Genomic DNA, 24,266 nt, shown 5'->3' on the forward strand with positions numbered 1-24,266 from the left:
AATTTTGTTAAAACATACTGTACATACATTTCTAATATTGTTCTATGTATTATATATATACAGCTCATTTTATAATGTAATGCAAATTTCTAATCCTTGAAAGTTACTATTACCAACTATATAAAATAATAAGGAAATGTAGGTTAGTAATTAGTCACCTATTATAATCAAACTTGTAGTTACATTAGGTATGTTTTCAAGGTCAAATCGATATATATTTTAGAAAGACAAATGATCTTCAAACACTTCAGAGATTGATAGAATATGGCATTTAAGATGTTTTAATAACATAAGTTTTTCTTTTTTTATGACAATGAGATATGTCTGCTCCTGGCAGCACCAATCTACTTCAGAGAAGATGATAGTCATTGAAAAAACTCCAATGGAATTTACTTTCTCTGTGGCAAAGGTAAGACACTGGGCAAGAAGGTGCCCTTACCTCAACTGCTGACAATATGATGTCCAAGCTGGACAAGCAGGACATCAAAAAGGGTGACTGCAAACCTTGTCAAGATAAGGTGGGACAGTTCTTTAAAAATCCTACTTCACAGAAGTCTGTCAGATATGCTAGGCCTAGAGGCCGAAGATTGATGACCCAACATTGCAGAGGAACATTGGGTGACTATCTAGACTCAGAAAAGAAACTCACTGAAGAGATGCAAAGTGTGAACGGTTTGAAAGACATTAGAAGATAATTTGATAATGCAAATTAAAATAGGACGTAAATTAGGTACAAGACTTTGGACTCATCACGATAGAAAAGATAATGGAGTATTGTCTCTGAATGTGCCAAATGCAAATGGACTAGACATAAAGGTTTAGATAATGAAGCATTTTCTCTGAATTTGTCAAATGCAAATGAACTAGACATTGTTGATATTACTATTGCCTATATATTATATATACTTATTGTATATAGTTTTTCTTATGTTGCCTTCTTTTTGTATTAGAAAAAAGGGGAATTGTAGTGATATATTATTTATGATTTATTAAAGCTTGCCTGAGGATTCACAAAGCAAAGTCAGCCACAAGCTATAGAATTCAGGCAGTAGTGAAACACACCTTTAATATCAGTAGCTATACTAGCTAGCTAGGCAGGGGTGGCACACACCTTTAATTCCAGGATTCAGGAGACAGGCAGATGGATCTCTCTGAGTTCAAGGCCATCCTGGCCTACATAAGAGTGAAGAGTGTTGGGGAAGTCTTATGTCAATAAAGCACTGTTGAGCCAATAGGAATCTAGATAGGTGGGACTAGGAGTCCAGGAGGACTCTGGGAAGGAGAAACCCAGGAGAGTTGAGATGTAACGCCATGGGGTAGGAAGCCCGGAACTTCTCCGGTAAGAGACATACTTAGATTAACAATTATGGGGTAATTACTTAAGTTAGAGCTAGCCAGTAAGAAACAAGCAAGGCCAACAGCTTCATAATTAATATAGCCTCCTGTGTGTTTATTTGGGATTGATGCGGCTCTGGAACCAAGCTGGCGGGAAAGCTTCTCTCAAGGAAAAAGCCTCCTTTTACAGAAGAGTAACAGAGATCATGCCTTTGATCCCAAAACTAGGGAGGTGGAGACAGGAGTGATGTGGCTGGGTGGAGAATGGAATGCAAGGAGGAGACAGGAACTGAGAGCTTTTGCCTCTGAGTATTTGTGGAGACAGGATTGCCATTTCAGCTGGGTAGAGGTAAGATCTGCTGTCTTGGCTGCTTTGCTTCTCTGATCTTCAGTTTATAGCTCAAACCCTAGTATATTTCTCTGGGTTTTTTATTTTTCATGTTACAGCAAAACAAATCTCATTTCTTTCTCTATGAATTTCCCATTCATATGTTTTAATTAACAGTTTATCCCCCCCCCCCGTTGTTTTGTCTTTTTCTCACTGTTCTGGAGAGCTTAGGGATGCCCTTCTCTATTTGTGAATATATGTTTCTCTTATTGGTTGAGAACAAATGCTGATTGGCCAGTAGCTAAGCAGAAAGTATAGGCAGGACTACCAGACTAGGAGGATTCTGGGAAGAGGGAGATGCTGCCATGTAGCCTCCAAAGGAGTAACATGCTGGAACATTATGGGTAAGCCACAGCCTGTGGCAATACATAGTTTAATAGAAATGGGTTAATAATTAGGGGAGGGTTCAAATAGTTTATAGTTAATGTATGTCTTAGTGTGTTTATTTGGGACTAAATGGCTGCAGGACTGAGCAGGACAGAAGCTCCATCTTCACACACCTTTAAAAATGGTTTCTGTACTGGGTGTGATGGCACATTACTTTAATTCCATCACTCGGAGGCAGAGACAGGAAGTTCTCTGTGAGTTCAAGGCCAGCCTGGTCTACAAAGTCAGGGCTGTTACACAGAGAAACCTTATCTCAAAAAGCCAAAAGGGGGGGGGGTAGTATTTCTGCAATAAATACTGAAGTCAACCATCAGAATAGTGGAAAAGACTACCAACAAGTAATAAGCAAATGATTGCTTAAGAAGTATGTAGCAAGCATTAGTATAACATTTGTATACATACATGTATATATCAATACATACTCTATGTGGTCTATACTCAGATCTGCAGAATATGTCAGGGAAGAAATGTTGAAGAAAATACAAGGTCGGGTGGTGGTGGCGTACGCCTTTAATCCCAGCACTCGGGAGGCAGAGGTAGGCGGATCTCTGTCAGTTCGAGGCCAGGCTGGACTGACAGCCTCCAAAACAATACAGAGAAACCCTGTCTCGAAAAACCAAAAAAACAAAAACAAAAACAAAAACATGCAGACATATCACACTGACAAGAAGGAATACAGAATTCCACAGCAAATGTGTTAATAAAATAAAAGACTATTACATCTGGGCATGGTGGCACATGCCTTTAATCTCAATTCTCAGGAGATTTAGGCAGGTGGATCTCTGTGAGTCTGAGTCCAGCGTGGTCTACAAAGTGAATTCCAAGACAGCCAAGGCTGTTTCACAGAGAAACCCTGTCTTCAAAAACTAAAAACCAAAACCAAACCAAAGCAAAGCAAAAACATCCCCCAAGTCTATTAATTTTATTTAAATATGTAGAAATATGCAAGAAGACGTGCAAAAGGGCCGGGGGAGATGGCTCAGTGGGTAATATGTTTGCTGTACCATCTGTGAGGACCTTAGTTTGGGTCCTCAGAACTCAAGTAAAAGCTGGGCGGTGTGGCTAGTCATTCAGAATCCCAGTACTCTTCCACCTCGGTGGGAGGAGGAGGAGGCAGGAGGCTCTGTTGAAGCTCACAGTTCCGACATTTGCAGGAGCGAACAGGTGACTCTGTCTCAAACAAAGGGGACGGCAAGGACTGAGAGGGTATCACCTGACCTGCACACACATGCCGTCACTCACACGTGAACAGGTGCACTCACATACGCATCATACAAATAGTAAAACAAACAAACAAAAAGCAACTACAAGAGCCAAGAGTTAATAGACAAAAGGATGTAGTAAACACACATTATCAAAAGGGCTTGAAATTTTATTCCAAGGCTTCCCCAGCAGTTCAGATCTTCAACCGGTAACATTCAAGGCCTCCTAAATAAACACAGTACCTGTGGTCCAACAGGCAGATACAGTTTAGGGTTATCCAAGAATCCTTACCTCAGAGGATGGCTTCTAGTGCTCTTTCCAAAGATCCTGACGTTTCCATGTTCAGCTCAGAATGTATTTCTACACTGAGGCTCAGTACAGGTTAAGGTGAAAGAATATTTCAAGAGGCTGAAGAAAGAAAAGGAAAGAAAAATCATAATAGAGCACAACGCGGCTCACTCGCTGGTTGTCTTGGAATCCCTGGAGAAGACTGGTTTCTCATTTCTGACAGGCTGCTCATGGTACTTCAGCCTCCTTCTGCTAAACATTAGTGAGCCACCAGATTAAAACTGTCCACCAAGAAACGTACTTTTTGTTAACGAATTTCAACTATTTGAAAATTAGGATTTATTTTGAAAAGTGGAAGAATCAGGCACTTTGATCACCAGCTTCACTGGAAGGCTCTTCTTTAAGGGATTGGATACTTTGCTCAGCGGGAACAGTGTAAACTACAGGAGGCCAGTTTTGGCAGCTAGGCGCATTTTGCACACGGGTACTTGTTTCAAGAAACAAACATTTTGCACACAGACACATCTTTTACAAACGAACACAGGTGTCTAGGCTTTTCATCTAAACACAGGACTTGTTAATGGGCAGGTATTCACACGTGCAACGTGTCAACACAGGCGTACATTTTGCACACTTCAGTTTGCTTGTGCAAATATGCACACCCTTTGGTGGTGACAGCGGCGTGGACTCAGGCGCTGCGAATCAACAGAAACTACAACTCCCAGAGGTGGCCACGGAAACAGTCAGGCCCCGCCCAGCGGCCTGCGGTCCTGGATAGGTCCTTGCTTGGTCCCGGTTTAAGTCGCGGCTCAGGTCCCAGCTCCCGGGAGTCACAAGACCGGTAGGCAGGGGCCCCCAGCCGGCGAGCCGCATGGAGCCCCGCGCCGGGGACGGCTGCTTTCTGGGAGATGTGGGTACGTGCTTCGCGCCGCAGAGGCCAAGGGTACCACACAGGGACTGGAGCAAGGACCGGGAGATCAGTTCTTGCGGACAGATCAAGCTCATGGATGTTCTTTATCCCGGAGATGGGCAGCGCGCCCCGCTCCCAGTTGGTGGGGTGGGATGTGGTGATTCGATCAAGGTCCGGGTGATCCTGAGCATCTCAGATCCGCTTTTAATGTCTGCCACCTTGTTCCAGGCCGGTGCACCGCGGGGTTGGCCATCCGTGTGTTGCACCAGGTGTGGGATTCAGAATCCCCAGTTCACGGCACACTTTGGGGATCACGCGGGGCCGTTGCCCAGTTCAGCGGCAGAGCCTGGGAAGTGTGTGTGCACTAGTCACACTGGCTGACTGCTTCAGGAGGAGTCAACTGCGGGTGTTGCACCACCTTCCGGGCGCTTGGTGTAGTATATTGCGTGGAGGGTCACAGTGTGTCGCGTGAAGGGAGGGTCCCACCATTCTACCCACACTCCAGCTGCGACCGGGAGTATGCTCCAGAATGAGAACACGGCCCAACGGTGCGGCATGCCGGGTGCTCTCTACCTTTAGGGCAATTTTAGAGTGAAATGGATTCGAAGGCGAAGGAGCATTCTTTGGAGAAGTAAAAATTTTCTTGCTTACAAAATAATAATAACATGATAAATGAAAATTGAAAGCTTGGAAAGTAAACAAACAAAACAAAACAAAAACAAAGCTAACCAAACCAAGACGCCCACCCTGCCCCAGCATTTTTACATTAGAAAAAACAGTAATGTAAAGAAAATATAAAATCTTAAGAGTTAATTTAGCTGGGTAGGAAAATTGCAGCCATAATAAGGCAGATAAAATATTTTAATTGATTCTTGCAAAGACGGTTTAATGGACATGTTTTTCTTGGCACCCTAGGCTGCTCTAAGACTTTGACCCTGGTAGCATGGTCAGCATTTGATTCAAGTGAATATTCAGTGGATGGCTAACTACGGAAGCCTGTTAAGGATACATTTTATTTTGTTCAGGTAGAGGACAGTGTGGTTCAGAGTTGGACATGGTGGCAATCGCTTGTAATCCTAGCCCTTGGAAAGCAGGGGAAGTAGGGCATGAGTTCCAGGCCAACCTAGGCTGCATGGCAAGACCTTGTCTCCAAATAAAAATTTTAATAACATCACTCCCAAGTATATTCTCTGTATAGCCTGTAGGGAAGAAAATCACATTCTCATTTAGTGGGTGCATACATGTTCTTGAATTTTTTTTTCTTCGAGACAGGGGTTCTTTGTATGGGCCTGGCTGTCCTGAAACTCACTCTGTAGATGAGGCTGCCCTGGCCTGGAACTCAGAGATCTGCCTGCCTCTGCTTCCCTAGTGCTGGGGCTAAAGGTGTGTGCCACCACTGCCCAGCTTGCACCACTGCTGGCCTGAATATTTTTGACATTGTCATTTAAAATTTTTAATATGTTTCTCCAAAAATACGTCTTGTGGATATTTGTATTTCCGGCCTAAGTGAATAAACTGAATGTGTTGGATACAAAACAGTGTCACTGTTTCCGGAAAGTGGAGCCTCCATAGCAGTTTTCCCTGGGTACCATTCTGCCCTGCAAGTCTGTATCCTGTTGTACTGTAACTGTGCATACCACTTTTTAGATTGGTTTTGTTTGCTTATGTAGATGTGTTCCCCCTCTCTGAATTTAGTGAGGCCTTTGCAGAGAAGGGACAGAACAGATCTTCCAGGTATCACTGGGAACCCCCTAGCCCCATTATTCTTTTATCCTGTGTCTACCCAGTTCTAGCAAGAATTCAGGATGTTTTCCAAGGCATAGAATGATACTTTTAAGGGTTAGAATGGAAAACTTACCCCAAAATGGGAATTCAAAGAGAAGTTGTTGATAAACAATCAAGAGAAGCATACCCGAGGCTAACAAAGGAAATAATAATAAGTAATAAACACACTTTTAATGAGCCAAACAGCACACTTCCTTATCTTTTCTCCATCTTGTGACCCTGTGAGAAGTTACATCCTTCACAAGAAAACTAAGGCTGTTGATTTCAGATGAAAACCTTTTCTAAAGTTATTCAACAGAAATGAAGAAGATAAGCCAGATATGGAGGTTTCCACTTGTAATCTCAGCTGCTCAGACAGGAGGATTGTGAGTTCAAGGCCAGCTCAGGCTACTACCAAACCTAGAAAGGACAGAATGAGAGTGCAGGCAGGACCTTGTGAAATGAAGCCCAGGCTCACTGTGTCTTGTGGCTGGGACTTGGGATCTAAGGGAGAGTACCCTCGAATATTAAGGGTCTTATGGTGGCTAACAGTAGGGAAGGAGGCAGGCAGCAAATTACTGTGTGAATGATGTGAATGGAAAGGGGAGGGTGCTGAGGGTGCCGTAAGTGTTTTCAGCAGAAGGAAGGGGAGGATGCTGAGGGTGCTGTGTTTTCAGCAGTCTGCAGTGGAAGGGGAGGATGCTGAGGGTACTAAGTGTTTTCAGCAGTCTGCAGCGGAAGGGGACTCCTGTCGCTGCTCATTGTGCAGCGACTTCCTGGTTCTTTCACCTTTCGCTTTCTCTCTTTCACTTTCTCTTCCTTAGTCTTCAAGTTGAAGCTCCCTAGTCCCTCTATGGAGGCAAACATCTTGTTTTTTTTTTTTTTTTAAATCCATATATGTTATTTTCCTTTTAAAAAAAGACTAAGTGCATTTAAAGTCACATTGATTGCCATTTACATTATGTTTCTTTGTCAAATAATATTTTGGAGATTCATAATTAAAACATTTAAAAAAGACATAGATGAGAAATACCTTAAACTCAAAAGCAGCTCAAATTTTAAAGTAAAGATTTCTACAAATAAAGAGACGGGCACCTTGACTTCCAAAAGAAAATATGAGTCACTGGAAGACTGTGGTCAGCTTATTTGGATACATGAAGAGGAAGGGAGATGGAGCCAACTGGCAATGGGAGACCGATTGTATAGCAAGGATTGAAGCCTGGGCTCCAGCCCCAGAGGGAGCTTGCCAAAACAGTGCAGGGTTTCAGATTTCCAACGCAACACTAACCCCAGGATATAATATTGAGATTCAGGAATGGAGCACTTTATCAGAACTGGGGTCTTGGCATTGGGCTGGACCAGTCCATAGTGAAGCCTGACCTGCCAGTTTGCTAATTGTCTGTATTTTCTGCATTTACTCTTCAGGAATGCATTTAAAAGGTTCTCACTTCCAAGCTGTCCTTCCCCTTACTTTTTTTTTTTTTTTTTTGTTATCCTTCCTGGTGCTTGCTACTGGTCTTGATGAAGAGAATGCCTTATTCCTCCCTAATTCATAACCCTAGAAGAGTCATCCAGTGGCCAGGAGTGTCAGATGCACCCTAGATGACTAATACCCCTCCCTGCTATAAAGCTATCTTTTGCGATGCTATTGAGCAGATGGCAGCTCTTTCCAGGCTCAGGTTCTCCTCTGGCTTTTGGTTTCTGTAAGGGCTACTGTGTCTTGTTGGCTTAATTGGACCTGGAATAACATGGGAGATACACCTCTGGGTATTTCTGTGAGAGCCTTTCCAACGAGGTACTGGACTAGCATTCATCTCCCTTTGCTTCCTGATTGTGAACACAATGTGTTTTCACATGCTCCTATTGCTATGTCTTTCCCACTGGGATGGATTGTGCCCTGAGCCAAAATAAGCTCTTCTTGCCTTAAGTTGCATTTGTCAGGTGTTTTATCATAGCAGTGAGAAAAGTAACTAATATAGTTACTCATAAAAATTTTTATGTGTGTGGGTGTTTGGCCTGCATATATGTTTCTGAGCTATATGTATTCAGTACCATCAGAAGCCAGAATACGGTACTGAATCATCCAGGACTGGAGTTACAAGTGGTACTGAACCTTCATGTAGGTGCTAGGAATTGAGCTCAGGTCCCCTGAAAGAGCAGCCAGTGCTCTTAACAGCTAATCCATCTCTCCAGCTCCCTTCTAAACATTTGGATTGTGGTAAAGAGCATGTAACAAAAAATTGCCATCGTAAACTTTTGAGATGTAGAGTTCAGTGGCATTAAGTACAACAGTCATCATCCTTCACCCACATAACTCTTTTTATCCAGCAAAACTGGCTCCATATACTTATTAGACAATAATTCTCCACCTTCCTTAGTCCCATTAGGCTGCTTTCTGTCCCTGTAATTTTGTTTACTTTATGTACCTCATATGAGTAGAATTATATAGCATATGGCCTTTTGTGACTGACTTATTTCACTTAACATAGTGTTTTCAAGGTTTATGTATGTTGTAGCATATATTTGTATTTTCTTCCTATGTAAGGCTACATTTTGCTTATCCATTCATCTCTTGATGAACATTTGTATTCTTCTTTGTTGTGTTTACTTACAAGAGTATGGGTAAGTTTGTTGGGTTCACTTACAGGAGTGTGGGTGAGGGTTTACGTACAGGATCAGAGATAACTCAAAGGCAGCTGCACCACCAAATGCAGCATGGATAGAATATGAAAACTGGAAACCTGGAGTTCACTGCACAACTTGGAAGCAGCTCCACACTGGAGAGTGTCCTTTCCAGGCAGCTCAGTTGGTCTGAGTGTCTTCTAGGCCTGGCTTGTTTGAGAGTATCTCTTATTAGTCCTTACTATTTGTGTATGTCTGGAGAGTAAGAGACCTTGTGAATCTGGTCAGTTTCAGGAGCTTCCTGATGTTATTGAGTTGTTTGCTTCCTGAGTTTTAAGAAACTTTCTTGAGAATGGAATGTTTCCACTTCCCTTAAAACATCCAGAATATTAAGAGTCTTAATGAGCTTCCCTCCAGGATTGAATGTTTTGTTTCAGAAAAAAAACCTATATAACAAAGGAGTAAGAAGTAGTAGCATCTCATTGTAATTTGGGTTTGCATTCCTTTATGTTTGTGATGTTAACAATCTTTTCATATGTTAATTGTCCATTTGTATGTCTTCTTTGGATAAATGTCTGTTAAAACCCTTTGCCCACTTTAAACTTGAATTCTTTGATTTTTATGTTGTTGAATTATAGAAGTCCTTTATATATTCTTGGTATTACTCTCTTATCAGATATGTAATTTGTAAATATTTTCTTCCATTCTATGCATTGTCTTTTTTTTTTTCCCGAGACTGGTCTTGAACAGAGATCCCCTTACCTCTGCCTCCACACCACTGGGATTAAAGCGTGCACCACCACCACCACCACCACCACCACCACCACCACCACCACCACCACCACCACCACCACTGGGCCTATGTACTGTCTTTTAACTCTGTTGACTGTGCCCTTTGATGGACTGAAATCTCTCCCTTCTTCCTGCTCCTCCTCTCCGTCCTCCACCTCCATTTTGACAGTCACATTTGCTGCTTCTGATTTCTGTCTTTAATATTGCTTTAAGACGATTGCCGTTGATGTTTCTACTGGAAAATGTAGTTACCAGCCATTGCATTTCTTCTAAAGACAGGCCATATAAAGAAATAAAGTTCTATTGTCTTTTTCAAATTGCATATTTTATACAATTAAAATTCCTTTAAGCCATTCCATCCCTTCATCCAAGCATCCAGCATCCAGGTGAACACAAGCAACATGCGTACTAAGTGCTAGGAACACAGAGATGAGTCAGCAAGCTTGACCTGCACACTCACAGCTTGCCTTCCTCTCTGCTGCTTCCATGCACTTGCCTGCTATTTCAGAGATTTTGCTTCTGAATTCCTATCACTGGAGATGTTCGTCCATTGTCATTATTGTGGTGTTTTGAAGTGTTTCTGCATTCACCTTGCTCCTAACTAGGAGCTGCCTATAGCTGCCTCTTACACATTTTTGTATATGGAAGTGGAGAATGCTGGTCCCTTGTAGATATGCTGCTGAATGGATATATGGCAGGAACTTCACACGATACGTTAGCTCCACCTCAGGCCCTGTTCTGGTCCTGGTGGCCTCCTTTTCTCCCCTCCCCTCTCGTTTCTCCTCTCTCCTCCCCTCTCCTTCCTCCTCTCCCCTTTCTGTCCTCACCTCCCCTCCTCTCCTCTCTTCTCAGTTTCTTCCTATTTCTCTCTCTCCTCACCACCCCAACACAAATCCAAGGCTTACCTTGTTGTTCTCTCCCTTCTAAAGTTGCGTGCAACTTCTTTTAGTTTGGGGTTTTCCTCTCTCCCACATTGACTTTAAATTGTAAACTAGCTACTTCTCACTGTTCCCTCAAACTGTATATTGCTACTTATGGGGCACATTTCTCTTGGTAAGGACCATCTGTGGAACTGCTGGGCACAACAGTGAGCTATCACTGTGTCTGTACGGGGCCAGCGGTGGGAGGTGGGATCATAGTATGAGCCAGAGCCATAGCACAGGAACTCTTCTATGCCCTGGCAAGGACTTTGGACTCTAGCCCTCAGCTAGTTGAGATTGCTTATGGGCTTTTTAAATTTATTTTTTCATTTTATGTGCTTTGGTGTTCGCCTGCATAAATATATCTGTGTGAAGATGTTGGATCCCCTGTAACTAGAGTTACATACAGCTGTGAGCTGCTATGCAGGTACTGGGAATTGAACCTGAGACCTCTGGAATGGCAGTATGTGTTTGTAACCAATGAGCCATCTCTCTAGCCCTGCTTATGGATTTTAATAGGAACGCTGGAACCAATTGCATGGTGTCTTGGCTGCCAGTGGGCCCTGGAGCCTCCTGTGTATGCCTTTGTCCTGATGGCAGTAGGAGGGTCTTGGTAAGGGTTCTGTTTCCTCTTCAGGTTTCTGGGTGGAGCGTACCCCTGTGCATGAGGCAGCTCAGCGGGGTGAGAGCCTACAGCTTCAGCAGCTGATTGAGAGTGGAGCATGTGTTAATCAGGTCACCGTGGACTCCATCACACCCCTTCATGCAGCGAGTCTGCAGGGCCAGGCCCAGTGTGTGCAACTGCTGCTGGCAGCTGGTGCCCAGGTGGGTGACCATGTGGGACTGACAGCTCTCTAGTCGCAGCTGTGAGAGTGGATGGGTCAGGCTCAGAGAACACTAGAGAGAAGAAAAGACTCTAAAGTTATGCAAGCAAGTAGGTAGACAGGGTGCCCCAGTGAAACTGCCTAGGGTGCTGAAAGCCACGGGAGGAGGTGGGGTAGTTGCTGTGGACCAGTTTTAGCACAGTGGTTTAGCATGACTCTGCTCTGAGATGGTCAGGGCAGAGCAGGGCAGCCGTGGACCAGGCACAGACTCTCTGGGAGCACTTGGGCTTAGGCTGAGCAGTTGCCACGTAGGTGTTTAACCAGCAGAGTTCTTGACTCCAGGATATCCATGTGAGATGCTGGCAATACAAGTGGGGTGGGGTGGGGGAACGGAGGTAGCAGAACTAACTTCTGACCAGGTTGCCTTCGCTAGCATGCATATTCCCCGCATAGTTTTAGCTACCTTGGTTTCTTTTCTGTAGGCTGCTTAGCAGAGCTGTCAGGATCTGCGTCACCCTCTGTGTTGGTGCTTACAAAGAATATCCGGCTCTGGTCTCGGAGCTCACCAGAGCAGAGCGAAGGCAATGCACCGTTTACTCTTCCCCAAAGCTTGGAATGGAACAAATTCCACAGTTTTCAGTGTGTACTCACACGGAAGCCAAACTTGTCTAGGGAGTTGCCTTCTTCCTGGCCTGTGATTTTCATACAAGATGAGGCATGCTAAGCAGTCTGGAGCGCTTTTTTTTTTTTTTTTTTTGGCCCAAGCTCCCTCTTGATACCTGTTTTCCCAGCTTGCAACCTCAGGCTCTCCTTTTCTGCCCTATATCTATTATTTGCCTCCGGTGTTGGTGGGGGTGAGGTTGAGTTTCATCCTGCCCTGGGAGGGAGGGGAGAACCTTCAGTGAGGGACTTCTATATGAGAGACTCCTATGCATTCCTGCCTCCAATCCACGCAATTGTTCTCTTTGAACCCCCTTGCCTGGCTTGATGTACAGCAGCAAACTGGTAATTTTAAGGCGTTATCTTTGCAAAGATGAGTGCGCATGGAGGCTACAAGCACCATCACATTCATTCGCCCTTTGACGTTTGTTTCTTCTGATGTTTGAGGTGGATGCACGCAACATTGATGGCAGCACCCCTCTCTGTGATGCCTGTGCCTCAGGCAGCATCGAGTGTGTGAAGCTCCTGCTGTCCTATGGGGCGAAGGTCAACCCTCCTTTGTACACAGCATCTCCGCTGCATGAGGCCTGCATGAGCGGTGAGTCCATTGAAATGGCCCAAGTACAAAGCACTTAGAGCCCAAAAGAAGATGTTGGCCTGTATGGATGGGGGTGGGAGAGGACCAGTAGGAGCTCTCAGTTCTTGTCTTCTTGAAGAAAAGAATTCAGTCAAGAGACATAGTTTAAGCAGAAGTTTATTTATCAAAGCTAAGCAAAGCAAACACTCAACAGAAAGATTGGAATGAGCCATCCCAAGTTGTAAGCAGCCCAGAGAAGTCTGAGTTGTAGATCCATAAATAAGTTTTTTGTTCATTTGTTTGTTTTTGTTTTTATTTGTTTTTGTTTTGTTTTAGAGACAGGGTTTCTCTGTGTAACAGTCCTGGCTGTATTGGAACTTGCTTTGTAGACTAAGATGGCCTCAAACTCACAGACATCCACCTGCCTCTGCCTCCCGAGTGCTGGGACTAAAGGCATGCACCACTACATCTGGTTATAGAGAAGTTTTATGAATATTTGTGAGGTAGGTGGCATATTCTCCTCCTAAGTTATGGTGGACCAGACTTTCCATTTTTGGGGATTTCTTCTTATGATACTCTAAGAAAACAAAACCCATAAAAGAGAGGTATATGTCAAAAATCTCAATGCCAGTGATATTATAATGATGTCAGGTTGTTTGGGGATGTGGGTCCTTCTTTAACGTGCATTGTGTGGAGAGAAGCTTTGGTGCCTTAGCCTCTGATACACTGGGAACAGCCTAACTGAAGCTTCAATGATGTCTCTCCACAAGGGATATTTGACCATCAGGGAACACAACTGCTAAGATATAGCTAGTGTTCCTTGGTTACCTCCACATCTAACTCCTTGCCCACCAATATCAAGCAGGATTTGGTCTGAGGGAAAGATGCAAAAATAAGGTAAAAAGTGACTCAGGCTAAGCAGGGAGCAATGACACCGACTGAAAAGAATTTATGTAGGAGCAGGGACCTCTGGGAAAGGGGACTATGTAGTGGTTGTACTGTTAGGATGAGCTCTGCTAGCGTGGTGGGTGTGGGGCTATGTTTTAGGGAATGGGATGGTTACTGGGTAGCTGTCAGCAACAAGGAGGTAATTAAGTGACATGAGAAGATGGATTCTGGGTGATGGCGGTGCACACCTTTAATCCCAGCACATGGGAGGCAGAGGCAGGTGGATCTCCATGTTTGAGGACAACCTGCTCTACAGAGTGGGTTCCAGGATAGCCAAAGCAACATAGAGGAACCCTGCCTCAAAAAATAAAAAAAGGCAACAAACAAATGAAGACAGGGTTGAAAGGAAGGAAGGAAGAGAGAAAGAAAGGGAGGAAGAAAGAGAGGAAGAGAAGATGGAGTCTGTGGCAGAATCTTCTGGAAAGGAGAGAAGCAGGCCCTCAGTCCAAACCTGTCCCGAAGGCAAAAGGAAGAGCAGGAAAGAGGCCGTCGAGGTGCTAGAGAAGGCAGAGGAAGGTTCCTTCTTCCTGGAGACTGGCAGGATGCCAGCAGCTATGCGCGCTTGCTATAGCCTGGATGCTCCCTAGCCACTTCGAGGGGGAACTAGGGGATGAGGATCAGGATAGTCTTTGATCCCTGTGTCCAAGTGGTATCCCACGTCTTCTGTTCTCAGAAGGGAAGTGCCTGTGACCCTTTTACTACCAAGTGTGCTGAGAACTCCTGAGGGAAGGGGAGAGATGTCTTTGTCCTCTTCTAGGGCCATTCGGAGTTACCAACTTCTTTGTATGTGGAGATATAAGCTGCTTACCCTTTTCTACTGCTGTTGGCTATGGTTACCACTTCCAGTGTACAAATTCATGCACTTTTCCATCTTTTCCCATTTATTTCAAGGGAGTTCTGAATGTGTGAGGCTTCTTATTGATGTGGGGGCCAATCTGGAAGCTCACGATTGCCATTTCGGGACGCCTCTACATGTTGCCTGTGCACGAGAGCATTTGGACTGTGTCAAAGTTTTGCTCAATGCAGGTATGCTGCTGCTTACCCAAGATAGTGTTTACCTGAGTGGTTGACTTACCTGTGCTGTGCTAGCAGAGGGCTGGGTAGTGGAAGCAGATGGAAATAAAGTTTCCACAATGCCGGGTATACAGTCAACACTTAGTAAATGCATGCGATTACTTTATTATTTGTGTGTGTGTGTGTGTGTGTGTGTGTGTGTGTGTGTGTGTGTTGTACATGCACCAGAGGGGGATGTCAGGTGTCCCCTTTACCAGTCTCTCTTTGCCTTACTCCCTTGAGATAGGGTCTCTCTCTGAACTTCCAGCTAGGATGACAGCCAGCAAGCCTCTCTTTACCCCTCACAGGAGATGGTTATAGGCCACAGAGCCACACTCAGCTTTCAGCTTTATTATTATTATTATTATTATTATTAGTTTACATTCTAATCCAGTTCCCCTCTGTCTCAATCCCCTCACCTTCCCCTTACCCCACCCCCACTCTTGCTCTTCAGAGAGGGTAAGGCTTCTATACTTCCATAGGGTAGGGGGAGTCAATGAAGTCTGTCCCATGACCACATTGAGGCAGGACCAAGGCCCTCCCCCCTGTGCCTAAGCTGAACAAGGTATTTCTCCATGCCCAGCTTTTTATATGGGTCCTAGAGATTTGAACTCATGTCCTCTTGTTTGCACAGCAAGTTCTCCTATCTAATGAACCGTCTCTCTCAACCCCATGAATGGTTATTTTTAGAGAACACAGGCAGCTGTTCATAAATAATGCCTGTCTGATGAGGTTTGCTGTCTGAATCTGAGTCAGAGGTATAATGAATGGGCAGTGGGGTTGGCAGTATTTAAGAGAATGGAGCATGTATAACCTGGTTTGTGGCGGGTATTTGGAAAAGACTCCCTGCAGAGAGATCCCTAAAGTGAACAGAAGGTCTGCACATGTTTGCGATAGATGAAATCTCTTTTGTTTTTCTGAATACTTAAATCTTTGGCTACCGAACCCAATGGAACCTAGATGGCTGTTGGAATAAGGAAGCCAATTACAACTGGGTGAACAATGAAGGTCATTTCTTGGTTCATGTGACAAAACATGAGAAGTATAGCAGAAGTACAGTCATTTTGATCTCATGGCTCAAGAGTTTCACTATGCCTTTGAAAAAAATTTTTTTTGAGACAGGGTTTCTCTGTGGCTTTGGAGGCTGTCCTGGAACTAGCTCTTATAGACCAGGCTAGTCTCGAACTCACAGAGATCCACTTGCCTCTGCCTCCTGAGTGCTGGGATTAAAGGCTTGCACCACCACCACCAGGCTGAAATCTACTTTTCTTGTGCTAGTTATCTGCTATGATAGTGGATAAATGGATGCAGCTGGTACAAGTGCTCTCTCTCTCTCTCTCTCTCTCTCTCTCTCTCTCTCTCTCTCTCTCTCTCTCTATCTCTGTGTGTGTGTGTATGTATGTGGGTGCCTGCAAAGGCCAGAGAGAGAGACAGAGAGAGTGTGTGTGTGTGTGTGTGTGTGTGTGTGTGTGTGTGTATGTGTATGTATGTATGTGGGTGCCTGCAAAGGCCAGAGAGAGAGAGACAGAGAGAGAGAGAGAGAGAGAGAGAGAGAGAGAGAGAGAGAGAGAGAGAGAGAGAGAGAGAGAGAGAGAGTGTGTGTGTGTGTGCCTGCAGAGGCCGGAAGAAGGTACCAAATCCCCGTTGCAGGCAGTTGGGAAACCATCGTCTCTCAGTCTTCAGCACTTTGCATGCAGTAGGTGCTTCTGCAGTGACATCAAAGGTCCTGACTCCACTGGAGGCGCTGAGCCATATATGGAGTTGTCATACTGTTCTCCACAGGAGAACAAAGACAGTTGCTCCTTTTCTTTTTGTAGGTAGAGAGGCTGAGCTAAGCAACTAGATTCTGTTTGCAAAGGAAAACTGGTGAGGATCAAAGTCCAGTTATTGTGGTTAAGTAATTTTTCATCTGACCATTAACAGTAAATATTTAACTCTTTTGGAAGAGGCCAGAAGTTAGTAGTTAAGGGTTAGTTGTGCATACACCTCCTTGGTAGAGAGAGCCCTGTTACTGTGTATTGAGTAATCTGTGCTGATGTCCCAGGGTTGGGGCTGTTCTCAGCCGTGTGCTAGAGTGTGTTAGGGCAACCCTGGCTTCACTGGGTTCTGTTTTGCTCCAAATCACATTAATGCTATTTTGCTTTGAAGTTAGGATTTTGGTGATGAGCCAGCTGTGACCCCTTTCTCTGAGACGTGACATTGACAGTTGTTAATGACTAGGAAAAGGTGCTTTACCACCTCCCCTGCTTGGCCAAGACATAAAATGTTCACTGTACCACAGTCACTGCCTGCTGACACTCTTCCCTCCCTCCTTTTGTTCCTTCTCCAGCTTTCTAATGGAAACCCACAGTGTTGGTCTTGTCTCACCATTTCTGATTTCATTGAGCACTCATCCAAGCCCATGCATACTGCTGTGCACACACTTGGTTTGATGTTTCCAGTCGGTTTCCTTCCTTTACCCTCCTTCCTTTCTACCCAATCAAATGATGCCAAGCACACATTATGGAACAGTTTTATTGCTTACTTTGGGAAGGCTTCTTTGAAAGAGTCACTCATGGTCCAAGGCCTTATCTCAGGAGCCAAGGTGGCAAACAGCAAGGAAGGAGGGGTGTATATTCCAGATCTTTCCTGCTTCCTTTTTTCTCTCTGACCTTGAGGGCAATTTGCTTCCTTGTGTCTTTTTCTCCATTGTTAAAATTGAGATACTTACATTCTGTCCTGGTTAGCAAGAATATTGCAAGGATCAATGAGACAAAGCCACTTGGATGATAGATTCTGTGATCTTTACAATTTAGTTTTCACTACAAATTGTATATGTAGCATTAAAATTTATTTTTGCACAATGATTACAACAGTCTTTACTTCCTTCCCGTATCATTTTGTAACTCCTGTGTGTGATTCAAGCCTTTTCCCTTGAGTGAACAGTCAATCCCTCCAGACCTGAGCTTTCTGGATTTTGCCAGGGGGAAAGGAAAGAGTGTTCCCAGGATCACACCGTGACCATTGTGATAAACGCAGCTCTTAAATCCGGAGGATTACACAGAGTTTAAAGCAGAAAACCATTGTTTTCCAACAATATTTCGAGTGGTGGAAACAGCACTGAAAATGACCACCAAATAGTGGCATGTTGTTGGCATAGCTATGATTTTTAAGTCTGTGGTTTGAAGCCGTAATTTTAGGAATTTATCAATGCTAAGGTATTTGCTTGGCTTCTTTAAAATACTTTAATCTTTTCTTATTGTCAGCTATTAATTCTTAATTGGTCAAGAGGAGATTCAAAGAAGTTGTCATCTTCTTCCAAATGAAGTCTGAGGCCTTAGGAAACCCATTGTATAGAACCAGTGATTGCTATGTGTCAAGGAGGACATTTCACAGAGACCATCTTGTAACCAAAATTTTTAACTTTTAAACATTCGCCTTAAGTTTTATTTATTTTGATTGTTTGCATGTGAGTTCAGGTGTGCATGCCATAGTGCATTCGTGTGATCAGCTGATAGCTTTGTGGAGTTGGTTCTTCCCTCTTTCTGTTGGTTCTGGGAACTGAGTTCAGTTCACCAGACTTGTGCTGAGCCATCTTGCCAGCCTCAAAGCCTTTATTTTTTAATGTATTTTAAAATTAGCTACTAATTCTTTGAACCTTTCTGTATGCCTCCAGAAAGATAAGGAGGGTGGAATTGAGTCCACAGCTAACTTCCATGCACATTATCTGTTTCCCTTTATCTCTCCAAGTGAATAAAAGAATATATTTAAGGAATATTCATTTTATCATCCAACCCATTACTTTTTGAGTTCATGGTGCCTGTGGTAGAGCGGCTGTGTCACCTGGTATGTCTGTGTCCAAGTATAGGCTGCAGCATTTGGGTGACTTAGGTTGAGCCTCTAGAAATCTAGGGACCTCTGAGGTCAGAGTATAGGACACCTATATGACACCTAAACAGACATTTGACCCATAAGAAGACTTTTATTTTGCTTTTTTGGGGGTGCATATATTTTTTAAATTATTGCTGCCCACACTTTCATAAGGAAAAATAATTATTACTCTTAGATTTTAAGAAGGTACATTTTGGGCAGGGTTTGCTTTTGCACTCAGCCAAAGGATGGTGTGTGTAGGTCAGTCTTCCCCTTGTTCCCAAAGGATGGTGTGTGTAGGTCAGCCTTCCCCTTTGTCCCAAAGGATGGTGTGTGTAGGTCAGTCTTCCCCTTAGTCCCACATTCTCACTTTGGTGACAGCCATTCTCTGCTCTGGCTCTCCAGGAGCCAATGTAAATGCAGCTAAACTTCATGAGACCGCCCTTCATCATGCAGCCAAGGTAAAGAACGTGGACCTCATCGAGATGCTCATAGAGTTTGGAGGCAACATCTACGCCCGGGACAACCGGGGGAAGAAGCCCTCGGACTACACGTGGAGCAGCAGTGCCCCGGCCAAGTGCTTTGAGTACTATGAAAGTGAGCCAGGTTCTATTGTGCAAATACTCCCATATCCCAGTGTCTTAGTTAGTGTTTCTATTGCTGTGATGGAACACCATGACCAGAAAGCAAGTTGGGGAGAAAAGGGTTTATTTGGCTTACACTTCCATGTTGTTATTCATCATCAAAGGAAGTCAGGACAGGAATTCAAATAAGGCAGGATCCCAGAGGCAGAGCAGATGCAGAGGCCATGGAGGGGAGGGGAGTTGCTTATTGGTTTGCTTCCCCAGGCTTGCTCAGACTGCTTTCTTATAGAAGCCAAGACCGACCCAGGGATAGCACCACCCACATTGGGCTGAGCACTTCCTCACTGCCTAGTAATTGAAAAAAATGCCTTACAGCTGGAAGTCATGAAGGCATTTCCTCAACTGAGGCTCCTTCCTCTCTGATGATTCTAGCTTGTGTCAAGTTGACACAGAACCACCCAGACTGTCAGGAACCACCATTGTTCATCTTGGGTCCTCAGCTTGCTATTTGTCCTTGAATTTATGCTGACTGCTTTGAGTTGAGTCCTGAGCTCCTGTCCTTGGTCACTAGTATGTACTAGGATTACTTCTGTCTCTGGGGACCGTGTTGTACTGAAGCACCAGCTCTTCCTGTATTCCCATAGCCTGTGTCCCCAGTGAGGAAAGAAGCCTATAATAGCATGAGCAGGCTGCTAGCACCTTCCCTGGCATAATTCCTTCACTCATGCCTCATTCGGCTGGATTTGTGACACACAAGTCCTTTAGCCACAAAGTCTATTTGCTGATAAGTCTATTTGCCAAATAGTAAGTGTCTAAAACGAACCAACATCCCCCTCCAACAAAAGAGAAGACCCCTGTCTTGAATAAGATGAATCCCTGTGGATGCCACCTGAACCTTATTGCCTGGTCCTCTGGTCCCTGGCTATCTGACCTTCCAGAGGTGACATTTGATCCATCCTGATTCTAGGGGAAAGGGAGACTCTTCCAGTTCTGCCTTAGCATTAGGTCGCAGGATGTGCTTCTTCTAGAAATTATCCTCATGTATTTCCTTGATCCTTTTTTTTTTTTTTTTTTCAGAGACACCTCTTACCCTCTCACAGCTCTGCAGGGTGAGCTTGAGGAAAGCCACTGGCGTTCGGGGGCTAGAGAAAGTCGCCAAATTAAACATCCCTCCACGGCTCATCGACTACCTTTCCTACAACTGAGTTGCAGGCAGGGGCTGGAAAGGCTGGTGACTTGCCTGGCTATCACCTTGTTGTGCCTAGCCTTGGGCCCTAAAGAGTTCTGCCCATTTCTCTGAGACAGTATCATTGCTGTAGATAGATTGACGCTCCTCTGTTTCTTTTTGGCTGTCGTTTTGGATGTCTTCTTCTGAACCCTGGAGAAGATCTCGGAAGCACCAGGTGGTGGCCAGTGTCTGACATCACAGTTGTGGATATAACCCTCAGTTGTCTTCTGAACTAATGCTGTCATTCTCGGCTGGGCTCAGTTCTCTAGGTTTCCTCTTGTCACCAACCTCCCTCTAAGGCACTGAAGACAGACAGTTGAAGGTGCACAGGAAATACTGGGGACTCAGGACACTGATGTTAATTTTCCTATGTCTGGGTGCCATGCCACAAGAGCATCAGGTTCTAAGCACCTGACCCTGTGACCTGGGATGACCATGTTGCTGGTATCTTGCCACTCAGACAGAATTTCTGGGGTAGCAGCTGGCACTTTTCAAGGTCTACCTGCACCCAGATTTATCACTCAGGGGCTTTACAGATCTGAGTGGGGAAGACAGGCTTTGTACCCCTACATCTACCAGTGTTTCTTGGAATGATTGTCTCCAATATTAGGACTCAACTCTTTTAAAAAGTTTATGTTGGGGGCTAGAGAGATAGCTTAGGACCGGAGTTCAGTTCCCAGCATCCACATCAGGCAGCTCACAAGGGCCTGTTACTTCAGCTCCAGGGGATCCGACAGCCTTTTCTGACCTCATTAAGTATTCACACATATATATGTACACACACACACACACACACACACACACACACACACACACACACACACAAAGGTATACATAAATAAAATAAAATCTTTTTTAAAAGTCTATGTTGGAGAACCTTTAGAATATATACGTATATATGTATATATGTGTCTCTCTGTATATGCATATGTATATGCTGTAACAAGATTTGCAATGAGTAATGTAAACAATATAAACAATAAGTAATATGAAGGCCTGGTGGCATGTGTTCCCATGGATAGTCATTTCCAATGTAAAGGGCTGTTAGAAGACTTTTTTTGAGACAGGGTCTCACCATGTGATGCTGGCTGGCCTGAAACTTGCTATGTAGATCAGGCTGACCTTGAACTCAGAGATCCACCTGTCTCTGCTCCCCCAGTATTGTGATTAAAGGTGTGCACCACCTTGCTCAGCTGTTTGAAAACTCTTTCGGGATTGTTTTTCATTTGTTTTTTTGTTCGCCCAATGGAGTCTTCACCAATCCTTTTAAGCTAATTCCTTGAAGCTATAAGATTAGTAAAATACAGTGACACCACTCCAGCACCCATGAATTTTTCTTGCAGATGCTTCTGGAGTATCTATCGTGCATAAGACATCAGTGCAAGACTTGAATCAGATGGGAATGTGATTCATCAGTCAAGCAGGAAACGAAAGTGGGCATAATCCTTTCCTATAGTAAAGAAAATGGATCCTACATTGTGGGTTTGAAATATTAAGTCTTGCATTCAGACTGAATTTTCCTGATTAACATTCTATATCTTTTTTTTTTTTTTTTTTTTGGTTTTTCGAGACAGGGTTTCTCTGTGGCTTTGGAGGCTGTCCTGGAACTCGCTTGGTAGTCCAGGCTGGTCTTGAACTCACAGAGATCCTCCTGCCTCTGCCTCCTGAGTGCTGGGATTAAAGGCGTGCGCCACCAACGCCCGGCTAACATTCTATATCTTAATAATACTGATAATACCCCACATACAACAGGGAGAGCTAAAGAATTTTCCACTAGTCACTCAATACCACGAAAAGCTACCTTATTTCAGTTACAGTCTTAGGTATAAGTTCTAAATAAATCCATGTTTCTGCATGTAATAATAATAACAATCATTATATAGAGTATTGGATTCTGCCTCTTTCATGTAACAGAATCTTGCGTCTATCAATAAAACCCAATTGTACCTCCACTCAGTCAGCATATCCTTTGGTATAGAATAAAGTCCCTTCACCATTATTGCCCAATAAAGGTGGTTGAACGAAGTTTTTCCTGTGTCTTATTTTCAAGGACAGATATGCCAAAATGGGCTCCACCCTGTGAGAGTAGAGTAGGGCCACTCCCTGTCCTAGAGACCGGATGACAAGCATTTTGGGTCCTTGTCCATGCTTTTTTCAAGACAGGGTCTCACTATATAGTCCTGGCTCTCCTGCAACTCATTTTGTAGACCAGACTGGCCTCAAACTCACAGAGATCCATCTGCCTCTGCCTCCCAAGTTCTGGGATTAAAGGCGTGCACTACCACACCTGGTTCCTTGTCCACTATTAAGCAGGGCTGTGATGATAAAAAAAATGTTTCTTTCCTTCTTTGGGCCTGAATTGTCTCAGCTATAAAGCTGGGGTAACAGGTCAGGCTTGGATCACAAGGATTGTTTAGATGGTCCACTGATGGATCTCTTTACCCTGCAAGTGAGGAAGCAAGACCCATTTTCTTCATAGGCTTTTGTGGGGCTGAAGCTAGGTGACTGAAGGATGCTTTGATACGCCTAAAATGCTCCTTCGGTGTGAAAGGTACACAGCTATGACTGATCTCTGGTTTTGTTGATATTTGTAGAGCTTACACCTGTCTAAATTATTCTCTTCTGATTTTGGGGGTGTGCCATATCTCAGGGGGTACTGTTGACATCTTGAAACTCTATGTGCAGTTGAAAGTTTAGAGAAGATATTTGTAATGTAGAAAATAAGTAACAATCAAAAATGTGAAACTAGCTAGGCATGGTAGTATGTAGTTGTTTGAAGTATGTAGAAGTTTGAAGCCAGTAGCAAGTTCCAGGTCAGCCAAGGCTACATAATAGGATCCTGTCTCAACACACACACACACATGCGAGCATGAGAGAGAGAGAGAGAGAGAGAGTTGGGAGGAGAGAGGTCACCAATGAGTTTCAGTGTTTTTCTTTATTATTTGTTTATTTTTAACTTTTATTGTATGTGTATGAATGTGTTGCCTGCATATATATCTGTGCACTGTATGTGTGCCTGGTGCCAGTGGAGGCTAGAAGAGGGTGTCAGATTTCCTGGAACTGGAATTACAAATGGTTGTGAGCTACCATATGGATGCTGAGAATTGAACTAAGGTCCTCTGGAACAGCATCCAGTGCTCTTAACTGCTGAGCCAAGTCTCCAACTCTTCTTCTGAAAAAGCTAATACACGTAGAGAAACATCATCAACAGGCAAAATAATCTTTTTTTAAAAAAAGAAATATAAAGGATAGAACTATATGATTCTTATAAACTGTGCTGTGAAACAGTGGTTTGGGTCATGTGATCTCCGTTCCTCTATAGCCATTGACTCTTGTTTTGGACCTGCTCTTAGATAAGCTAAACCTTGCAGCCCTGGCTATGCTGCCTGACTTACAGATTTGCTCTCATCTCCTTTAAAGGAAAGCTCTGGATAAAACACAATTCAGGGTTCAGCCCTACTGCTACTACATGGCTTACTCCATAGATGATGACAAGCCCTCTATTTTAGAGGTGCTATGCTCAAAGTCCCCAGCTTCAAGCCCTGCCTTTGGACAAATTTTTTTAAAAAAGGGCTAAGTGAGGACCATTCTGCAGTTGCATCATCTATCCTAGCTTGATCTGTGCAGGTTGCTGGACAACCTGTTCCTGAGTGCCTCCTGGCCTCTGCTGATGGATCCAAGAAACTGTTTATATCTGGGTGCCTTATAGTCTTCCAGGGAAGGAGTTGAACCTTATCTTTTCCTGTGCCTCCAAAATGCTACCTACAATAGTCCATTCAACGTCTAGGTACACCTTCAGAGAGTTTGGAAATCATTTGTGACAGAAAGAATACGTTTGCATGCTTGGTTCTTCTCCGGGTTGCTTTAGTTAAGTGAGCTTTCTTCCGGGGCGACACCCTTCCCTTCTGAGCAGTGAAGTTCCTTCATTTGCCAA

The 24,266-nt window shown here is 44.0% G+C and overlaps 1 protein-coding gene and 1 long non-coding RNA gene across 2 annotated transcripts; one reads left to right on the forward strand and one right to left on the reverse strand.

Annotated features, from left to right (window-relative positions):
• Positions 1 to 3,464: 3,464 nt before the first annotated feature.
• LOC121143524 lies at positions 3,465 to 4,376 on the reverse strand. The gene is made up of 2 exons (XR_005880756.1): positions 4,225 to 4,376; positions 3,465 to 3,721 (listed from the first exon to the last, which is right to left on the reverse strand). It is a non-coding gene; the product is annotated as an uncharacterized LOC121143524 (long non-coding RNA).
• On the forward strand, positions 4,366 to 22,357 carry Asb13 (ankyrin repeat and SOCS box containing 13). The gene is made up of 6 exons (XM_040755549.1): positions 4,366 to 4,515; positions 11,247 to 11,434; positions 12,541 to 12,691; positions 14,510 to 14,644; positions 18,926 to 19,117; positions 20,182 to 22,357. Exons 1-6 carry the CDS (start codon positions 4,473 to 4,475, stop codon positions 20,307 to 20,309), a joined length of 837 nt encoding a protein of 278 aa, XP_040611483.1. The 5' UTR covers positions 4,366 to 4,472; the 3' UTR covers positions 20,310 to 22,357.
• Positions 22,358 to 24,266: the final 1,909 nt, after the last annotated feature.

The sequence above is a fragment of the Mesocricetus auratus genome, unplaced genomic scaffold, assembly GCF_017639785.1.
Source record: "Mesocricetus auratus isolate SY011 unplaced genomic scaffold, BCM_Maur_2.0 Super-Scaffold_100013, whole genome shotgun sequence".
Taxonomy (NCBI): domain Eukaryota; kingdom Metazoa; phylum Chordata; class Mammalia; order Rodentia; family Cricetidae; genus Mesocricetus; species Mesocricetus auratus.